At 44.1% G+C, this 10,389-nt stretch overlaps 1 protein-coding gene across 1 annotated transcript; it reads left to right on the top strand.

Annotated features, from left to right (window-relative positions):
• Positions 1 to 605: 605 nt before the first annotated feature.
• Positions 606 to 4,900, top strand: LOC307165958 (interferon-induced very large GTPase 1-like; the record flags this gene model as incomplete). The annotated part of the gene is made up of 3 exons (XM_079884042.1): positions 606 to 621; positions 1,077 to 2,173; positions 2,411 to 4,900. The coding sequence occupies 3 exons, from the start codon at positions 606 to 608 to the stop codon at positions 4,898 to 4,900; spliced, it is 3,603 nt and encodes a 1,200-aa protein (XP_079740168.1).
• Between the last annotated feature and the right edge of the window lie 5,489 nt (positions 4,901 to 10,389).

The following is a 10,389-nucleotide window of genomic DNA, read 5'->3' as shown; positions in this document are numbered from 1 at the left end:
ATGTGAAATAATGTACAAATGTACAAATACTATCATTTAACCTAAAAAAAACTCACTTTAACCCCCACATGCTTAATAATCTGTAAGGAAAACATTGAATAGATGCTGATTTCCGCAGTTATACCTTCTTTACTTTGTTTTCTAATTTCACAGAAAAAAATCTGTAAAATATTACCTAATAATTTCTGTAAAATTACACATAACTATGTAAAAATACAGACAAGTTCCTTTTAAAAAACGTAAAATTGATGTAAAACCAAAATACAAGCAATTACCTGCAAATTTAACAGTGGACCTTTAAATTACAGCCTTTTATTTTACAGATATTTGCTGTAATAATGACAAAACGGTAAAAATCTGTAAACAAATACAGACAATTACCTGTAAAATTACACTTTTTTTTACAGTGTGTGCTGTAACGGACCTTATAGCATCACAAAATGTTTCTGTATAGTTTTTAAACACTGATAATATTGCTCAGCTTATGACAATGCATTTATCTCATGCTCTAGATAGAAAAAAAAAATATGCAGACAGGTAACCATGTTGTTTTGAAAATGTTTATTCCACGGAGTACTTCACACAGTTTGAGAAAAGTATTTCGGATGTGGTCCACATCAGGTAGTCTCTGTCAAAACAGTGCTGGCTCAAATCCGTTTTGCAGATATGGGCCAGAGCAGTTTTTAGCCCTTGTTTAAATGCAGTCGGCTCAGATATGTATCACAGATTCGGGCCACACCAGTGTAGCCTATGTGAAAACAGTATCGGCTCAGATTCATATTGCAGATCTGGACCAAATCAGTGTCAGACACAGCTAATGTCTTTCGGTTACCTATGGGAAAAGTGATCTGGGCCAGATCTGTCAAATGATATAAATACTGAACTGATGGCAGTTAGAATGTTTAAGCTGAAACCTCTATCTGGCACGGATCTGGTTCACAATCAGAAAACGTCTCTAAGATAGAAACGGAGGCAAGGGGCTTAAAACGGATCCGGGCCAAATGTAATTGCTATCTGGGCAGACATTTGAAAAACTCTTTTTATGCTTTAAGACTGATGGACTTTCTCTTTTACAGGTTCAACAGAGTGTGAAGATCTGAGGATTGTGCTGCTGGGAAAAACAGGAGTTGGGAAGAGTGCAACAGGAAACACCATCATAGGAAGAGACTCATTTAATGTGGAGCAGTCTTTTGAATCAGTTACTAAAGAGAATCAGATGGAAACATCTGAAATCAACGGCCGACACGTTACTGTGATCGACACTCCAGGACTGTTTGATACTGAACTTACTAATGAGGAGATCCAGAGAGAAATCAGCAACTGCATCTCCATGATACTGCCAGGACCACATGCGATTCTCATACTGATATCACTGGGACGATTCACTAAAGAAGAAACAGCAACAGTGAAGATCATCCAAGAGACGTTTGGTGAGAAATCTTTAATGTACACCATGGTGCTCTTCACAAGAGGAGATGATCTGAAGGACAAAACTATTGAACAGTGTTTGGGGAAACCTGGATCTGCTTTGATGAAGCTGATTGAAGCGTGTGGAAACAGATTCCATGTGTTCAATAATAATCAGCCTGGAAACCGAACACAGGTGTCTGATCTACTGGAGAAGATAGACAACATGGTGAAAGCAAACGGAGGGAGTTTCTACTCGTGTAAGTTGTTCAGACAGATAGAAAGAGAAAAACAAGAACAACAGATGAAGATCGTGATGGACAGAGTCAGAGAAAGAGAAGAACTGATGGACAAACTAGAAGAAGAGAAAAAAAGAATGAAGATGATGATGGAGGAAGACAGAGAGAATCATGATGAAGACAGAAAGAGAAGAGAAGAAGAGGATAGGAAGAGGTGGGAGAGAGAAAAACAGATTTACGATGAACAGTTTCAGAGACTCAAGGTTGAAATGGAGGGAATAATCAGAGAGAAAGAGAGAATAGGAAGAGAGAGACAAGGACAACTAGATGATTTAGAGAAGAGACTGAAAGATGAAATAAATGTGAGAGAAGACCAACAAAAGACTTTTGAAGAGAAACTGAAACTCCTTGGAGAACAGCATGAAAATGAACTGAAGAGAAGAAGAGTGGAGTGGAGAGAGCAATATGAACGAGCGAAAGAAAAGATCATGAAGATGATCTGCTCTGAAACTGATCATTCACTACAGGTGAGTGTTCAGAGAAACTTGGAGTCAGTAATATTCTGATAAACTGAAATAATCATTGCAATGCAGACAGTCATAATGAACTGAATATCTGTTATGATTGTGTACAAAAGAAAAGGCTTTGATTATTTGTATAGATATTTCATGTAACATGTAAACAGTATATTATTGCTTTTAATAATAACAATAGTTGAATGAAATTATTTGTTTTAGTTTACTGTATTGTTGTCTGTTAAACAGGGAGAAAACAAAGGCAATGGAACAGCAGGTGTCAGAGCAGTAGAGAATCTATTTCATAGACTTCATCTTCACAGACGCCACAATAAACTGAGAGCTGCAGATGTTCTTCGGATAACTAAACATTCATTACAGTCCCATGAGTCTTGTGCTGAAGAGGAGCTGATTCAAACTTTCATACAAAAACTACTGATGATGAACTACAGAGCAAGATACATTCATGCTAAAGAGACCAGTGACTCATTTGAAGATGAGAGTGATATTTTTAAAGATTTATCTTTATCAAACCAAGGAATGAGTCAACCTGAGCGAATTCACCCGATGGATGTTCAGATGGCTGTGTTTCACTGTGCTGATGGTCTCCTGAAGCAGCTGATGGTCACTAAACTTTCCCAGTGTCAATACGCTCTGCCTCTGCTTGTTCCTGATCCATTCACACAACATATTGAGTTTCCTCTCTGGACATTCAGACAAATCAACAAGAGCTGGAAGATGAGAAACACCAACAATGAAACCATCAGTCAAACCTTCCCTATCTACAAAGCAGAAACTCCAATGGTGTTTTTCTTCAGGTTTGGCTCTGTCTCTTCATCCAAGTCTGAGCTGATGAACAGTCTGATCAATGAGAGACACAACACGTTCTTCCACAGGAACTGCCCAGGCAGCAGCAGATCCAGAGTCCAGATGGATGGAGTGGTGGAGATCGCCTGGTTCTGCCCCTCTGGGGAAAACATGGATAAATTCACTGACTGTGTTGCGTTCTGTAATCTACATGGTGATGCAGGACACAATGATAAACAGCTGAAGATCCTCTCTGAAATGGCTTCAGTCAATGTTGTTATTCTGCCAAAACTTCAGAGGAATGACAGAAGCATGACAGAAGTTCAAAAACTCTACAATGACTCAAAGCCTCTTATTTGTCTTTTTACTGAGGATGTTTCAACTCTACCTGAGATGCAGAGAGGGAAATACAACATTGGTTTGAAAGACAGAAATCAGTCTGATGTATCTGAAGAACTCAGAAGAGCGATAAATGATTGTCTCTCAGATTCATCTTCCACTTTCAGACTTGAAGATATAGCCAAACATTCAGACACCAGAGTAGATGAGGAAGATGATGATGACTGCAGGAGAGGAAGAAATGCTGCACAGCAGATGATGAGTTTACTGAAGAAGAAAGATTTGATAAAAAATAAAGAATCAATTCTGCCCTGTCAGGGGAAATTGTGGCATCAATGGTGTCAGAAGAACAGAGAACTACATACAATTCAAGGCGAAGAACAAGGAAATGAAAAGGAAACAAATAAAAAGAAAACAGAAATGAATAAAATCCGTGAACAGCAGAATAAATCTGACATCAGTGAGATTATAAAGTTCTTTATTACAGAAATTAACTCAAATGCTGAACATGAGAAGATGTTTTTCCTCAAATGGCTCACAATCCTCCTGGATGAACAAACTTCAGGTGGCCTCAAGTCTAATGAAAAATTGTCAACTGTAAAACTGAAAGAGAAACCTGATAAATATGGACAACCCCACCCTAAACCAAAGAAACATGTCAAATTATCTGAGGATCTTCAAGATGCAGGCTTTGGTTTGGAGCACATCATGAGGGAGATCGGTCAGATCTATGAATCATGTTCATCTGTGAAGAAGCAAAAGAAAGGCCTGCAGTTTGACTTCTCTTCTCTCCCGAGTCTTGCCGCAGAGATGATGATCTCTGGATTTCCACTGGAGCTGATGGATGGAGATGCTGCTCATGTTCCTGTGATCTGGATTTCTGCTGTTCTAGAAGAACTCATCCAGAAACTGGGACACCAGAGAGTCTTTGTGGTGTCAGTTTTAGGGCTTCAGAGCTCTGGGAAATCCACCATGCTGAACGCCATGTTTGGGCTCCAGTTTTCCGTCAGTGCTGGACGGTGCACCAGAGGAGCTTTCATGCAGCTGGTCAGAGTCTCAGATGAGATGAAACCACAGATGAACTTTGACTATATTCTGGTCGTTGATACTGAGTGTCTACAACTGGCTGGAAGTTCAACAAGACATCATGATAATGAATTGGCCACATTTGTTGTTGGTCTTGGAAATCTGACATTGATCAATATCTTTGGAGAAAACCCAACTGAATTGCAGGAGATTCTTCAGATTGTTTTTAAGGCCTTCATGAGGATGAAGAAGGTCAGACTGAATCCCAGCTGTGTGTTTGTGCATCAGAACCTTTCTTATGTCACAACTGCAGAGAAAAACATGGAGGGAAAGAAACGACTGCAGGAGAAACTGGATGATATGACAAAACTTGCTGCTAAAGATGAAGTCAGTGATGCAGAATGTTTCAGTGATGTTGCTGGATTTGATGTTCAGTATGATGTGAAGTATTTTTCTCAGCTCTGGGAGGGAAACCCACCCATGGCACCGCCAAACCCAAACTACTGTGACAACTTTCAGGAACTAAAGAAAACGTCTCGGGTTACGTATGTAACCCTCGTTCCCTGAGTAGGGAACGAGACGCTGCATCGATACTCGATACTTTGGGGAATGCCTTCGGCATGAAGCGTCTGAAGTCAACTATGGAACTATTCCAATCTTGATTGGTGCAACGTCACCCGTGACGTCGCATGTGACGGTGATCCGGAAGCTACAAAAGGGTCACAGGAACCAGGAAATGTTAGCTTCTAATTGGTCAAAGCAAGTCGTTCTCAGGGGCGCGAAAAGTGTGGCCGAGGGATGCAGCGTCTCGTTCCCTACTCAGGGAACGAGGGTTACATACGTAACCCGAGACGTTCCCTTTCGTAAAGGGAACTCCCGCTGCATCGATACTCGATACTTTGGGGAACGAATACCCACGCCGCCACACTGAGAGAAAAAACGCCCTGGTATAAAGCATCTGGTACACTCACGGACGATAGAATGAGTAGAGGGCAGATCCAAACTAGCTTGTCATAAGATTTGGTGCAAGAAGGGGAGGTCTGGAGCCGGAGGCTCGACTGACCTCATGGCTGGGAGCCCCAGACAGTAGAAAATATTAGATAAGAGGTGAAGGCAGAAGCGCACCTTGTACTTCAAATATGAGTGGTTTTAGATAACCAACTGTACTCTTAATAAAGGGAATAGCTCCTAACCCTTGATGCATAACTAGATGGACTGACTCCTCTCAGCCTGAGTCCAAATGTAGGAACCTCAAAGGCTACGACCTTGACCATCCGACACATGCGATGGAGGATGGAATACCTGAAGAATCTTAACATTGCCTACAAGTACCTCAGTACTGGGCAAAAATAACGTTGAGTGGCTCCCACGCTAGCAAGTAAGAGGGGGCAGCACCACCACTCTTCCAGGGAGTAAGACGAGCAGGAAGCAGACTCAATAGATTCTCCTATATATACTTATATATCTCAAATATATATTTGTATACCTCACCCACAGGACATGATGGGTGCCAGGGATAACCCATCAGCCTGATGCCAATAGGCTGGATGACAGGATTCATCCTCCAATCTACAGGAACATGGAGTTTCAGTGGGAACGTCCTTTCGAGAACACCCTTAGAGGCTTGCGGAGGGCACTGAGGCCGCCACAGAGGCCCTAAGCATGAACAGGAGATCCCGTTAGAGAGCGGGATGGAACACCAGTACTGAAGCCAGTGGGCAGTAATAAACTGGGTTCAATGCCCTCCCTAACTTAATTGTTTAGTTCCTAGTAGAGTGGGGTTCTAGTATGGATGTCCTGACCACCTCGGTGGAAAGGGCAACCTAATTATGGGTGGGACCCCCTCAGGGGCCAGACCCATAGTCTCCATAACTCTGGTCGGGGATGAAATAATATACCATCAGCCTGAGACAGAAGATCTCTCCTAATAGGAATTTTCCATGGAGGACTCTCCAAGAGACTAATAAGGTCCGAAAACCAAATTTGGGCCGGCCAGTACGGAGCTACAAGGAGTAGTCTCACTCCGTACCTCCTGACCCTTTCTAGAACCCCAGGGAGCAGAGCGATCGGGGGAAAAGCATACAGATGTGACCTCAGCCACATCTGTACCGTGGCATCCAAGCCCAAAGGAGCTGGATGTGAGAGAGAGTACCAGAGCGGGCAATGAGAGTTCTCATGAGAAGCGAACAGGTCAACCTCCGCCCGGCCAAACTCTCTCCATATAAGCTCAACCACTTCAGGGTGGAGCCACCATTCCCCGGGCCTCGGCCCCTGCCTCGACAGGATGTCTGCTCCCATATTTTCAACCCCAGGAATATAAATAGATCTGACAGAGAGAAATTTGTCCTGGGACCAAAGAAGAATTTGATGAGCCAGTCTACAAAGAGGGCGAGATCTCAAACCTCCTTGGCGGTTGATATAAGAGACCACCGACATATTGTCTGTCCTAACAAGAACATGATGGCCTCTGAGGTCTACAAGGAAGTGCCTCAGGGCAAAAAAATACAGCCAACATCTCCAAGCGATTAATATACAATGTGAGATGATGGTCTTTCCAAGTACCTCGGGTGTAACGGCCCTCCATAACCGCACCCCAGCCCGTGAGGGACGCATCCGTGGTCAGAGTTTTTCTCTCACATGGTGCTCCCAAAACCGGGCCCTGAGACAGGAACCATGGTTTCTTCCATACGACAAGAGAACGAAGGCATCTGCGCGTAACTCTGATCGTACGAAAAGGGTTTCCCAGTGGAGAAAATCCCTTGTTCCTGAGCCACCACTGCAAGGCCCTCATATGGAGCAGACCAAAGGGTACTACCGTGGAAGCTGCAGCCATAAGACCCAAAACTCTTTGAAAGTGTTTGACAGTGATAGCCTGGCCTAACCCAATACTCTTCATTGTGTTTAAGATAGTATTTATACAAGCAGGAGACAATTGTGCCCGCATTGTGACTAAGTCCCACTCTACTCCCAGGGACGTAGTCCTCTGAAGAGGAGTTAAGGAACTTTTCTTGACATTGAGTCTCAACCCCACGCACCTCAGATGGCGCAAAACAACATCTCGATGTTGAATTGCTAGTTCTTCTTGACTGAGCCAAAATGAGCCAGTCATCTATAAGATACGGACCCCCTGAAGTCTCAATGGAGCAAGGGCCGTGTCCATACATTTAGTGAAGGTGCGAGGGGATAAGGCTAGGCCGACTGGAAGAGTCCAGAACTGATGCGCTTTTCCCCCCAAAAGCGGATCTCGGAAACTTCCTGTGATGGGGTTAGAAGGGAAAGAGGAGTTAAGGAGCTTGTGGATCTATCAAGACAGACCAGTCCTCGGAGCTGGTCTGACTGACAGTCGGTAACTTGAATCTGAACCCCCTCGGAGGTTGATCCAGTACCCTGAGATCCAAAATAAGGCCTAACTCCCCCCCTCATAGGAACTATGAAGTGCCAGCTGTAGAACCCGGGCTCCCGTAACCAAGGAAGAGCCCACTTTGAGGTTTCCTGTGTTAAGAGGGAATAGACTTCCTGTTCCAAAAACCGACCCTGCTCGGGGCTGGCCGACATGTGAACCACCCTTAGTAGATAATATTTGTATATTAGCTCCACCATAAGCAGGACCCCCTAGGCTATATTTTGAAGACCCCTCGGGGTGTCTAAATATGCCATTATGGGGACCAGTCCCTCGAGACTGGCCTCGGCTATAAATTTCCAAATGGCTTTGGTGACCTGAAGCAGCTAACTGGCAGGAACTAACCGAAATATGCTCTCTACAGACCTCCTGAGAGGCGGCGAACTCGACAGTGCCGCAACGTCTTCGGGCAGATACTGCGATTTGTGTTCGCTGGAAGCCAATGTGTCCCGAAGCGCCATCGGCGGCGGGAAGCAAACATCGATTTCCTAAGGGCTGCATAAGGGGGCGAGACTCCTGTACTCGCTCTCCTGGGGGAACGCCCATAAGGGTCTGCGTGTTACGACAAGACCTCTTAGTTGAAGCCTTCTTAGCCCGAGATACAATCCTCAGACCTGTCTTCGGTATGGAGAGCTTCGTGCGAGAATGTTTCTTCTGGCCCCAAGCCTTATACGGGGGGGCACGAGAGGAAACCTTCTCAAAATATGAAGAGCTGGCGGCTGTCCCATGAGGCTGCCCCCTGGCAGCAACCCCATGAGACCTGGACTGACAACTGGGGTTAGCTGATTGTCGCTCTGCCTCCTGAAGCCTCTCGACAACGGTTCTTGCCGCGTCGCCAAAGAGGCCAGAAGGTGAAAGGGGAGCATCGAGAAGGAAAGCCCTGTCTTTCTTCCCGATCCACAAGCGAATAAGCCATAAATGTCTCTCTGAGACGACTAGTGCTGCCATAGAACGGCCAATAGCACGGGCTGTCTCTTTAATAATACGGAGAGATAAGTCAGATACTCTACGATATTCAGTAATATAGAGTGAGACCTCCCAGTTATCATCCACCTGCTTGAGGAGGTCAGCCAGGTATGCCTGTAATAACCCCATCGTGTGTGGGCATGCACCAGCTCGACCACCGCCATATATGCTTTCCCTAACAAATTCGATGTACGAGATTTGGAGGGAAGTGTCTGAGCTATCAGGGGTGACGCAATGTCGGGGAGAAAATATTTCGCAAAATATTCCTCAACCCGAGCCATCACCTAATAACCATTTTCATTAGATTCCCTAATGGATGAGTAAATACATACATGGGGGAAAATAATTGAGATGAAAATGGATTTTTCCACGATCTTGATACCTCAGTATGGAGATCAGTGAAAAAGGGAAGGCTCTGACACGAAGATTGTGACTGGGTCTGCAGGAAGCGCTCATTAATTTTATTTTTCTTAGTCGCTTCCTGCTTATTATATGGCCATTTAACATTTAATTTAACCACTGCCCTGATTACAACCTCCAGCAACTCCTCACTAACGGGAATATGGGGTGGCGAATCCCCCTATCCACGTGATTCAGTGTTAATAGATAATATCTAACTCCTCGGAGCCAGATAAATCAAACGCTGTGTCTTTAACACGGTCGGAAGAAGCCGCAGCGCGGGCTTCCGAACCGTGCGCGAGACCAGTGGAGCTGGTTAATAAACACTGAGAAAGGGTCGCAACCGTCTCAGTATCATATGCCAGCCCCACGTGCGAATCACATGCATACAAGCGGCGCGCTGCCTCAACAGACGCGGGACCTGATGCACTGGAAACGCGAGCCTGATCTAATTGATCGAACAAGCTCAAACGGGAGCGGAGCTTTTTCATTGAAAACAGTTTGCACAGACAGCGCCCTCGAGCACCGCCCGTGCATGCTCCACTCCCAGACAAACTACACAAAGCGTGTGTGTGTCATCCTCGCTTAAATAACGTGGGCAAGGGGACGCACACTGCCTGAATAGCTTCTCTTTTTTCGCCATAAATAATACTCTTTTCACGGGACAAACAACACCAAATAGAACAGACAAGATGACATAGAGCGCTTGCTGAAGACCAGAAGCTAACATTTCCTGGTTCCTGTGACCCTTTTGTAGCTTCCGGATCACCGTCACATGCGACGTCACGGGTGACGTTGCACCAATCAAGATTGGAATAGTTCCATAGTTGACTTCAGACGCTTCATGCCGAAGGCATTCCCCAAAGTATCGAGTATCGATGCAGCGGGAGTTCCCTTTACGAAAGGGAACTATAACAACTCTTGCCTCAAAATCACATGGAATGATGCTGATAGAGTTAAAAGATTATATTAAAAATTTCTGGGAGTACTTACTGAAGGAACGATTCGTTCCCAGCCAACATGGAATGTTGTCATAACTTTGGCTAATGTTCTGCAAGGTTCTCTCAAAGTTATGAATAAACATTCTTCCGGTAACGTTAATAATATGTTTTTAAAATATGATTTTTTTCAATGTCCTCATAATATTGATAGAAAACATTCTTAGAACATTCATAAACATCCTTCAAACATTAGATTGATAACTAACTTTAAATGATCTCATATGTAAGATTGTGTTTTGTGTGTTTGCCATTTAGACAAACAAACAAACAAACAAAGAAACAAAAAACAC

Source organism: Squalius cephalus, assembly GCF_949319135.1.
Source record: "Squalius cephalus genome assembly, chromosome: 1".
Taxonomy (NCBI): Eukaryota; Metazoa; Chordata; class Actinopteri; order Cypriniformes; family Leuciscidae; genus Squalius; species Squalius cephalus.
The sequence above is the reverse complement of the archived record's forward strand: the minus strand, read 5'-3'. Positions and strand labels throughout refer to the sequence as shown.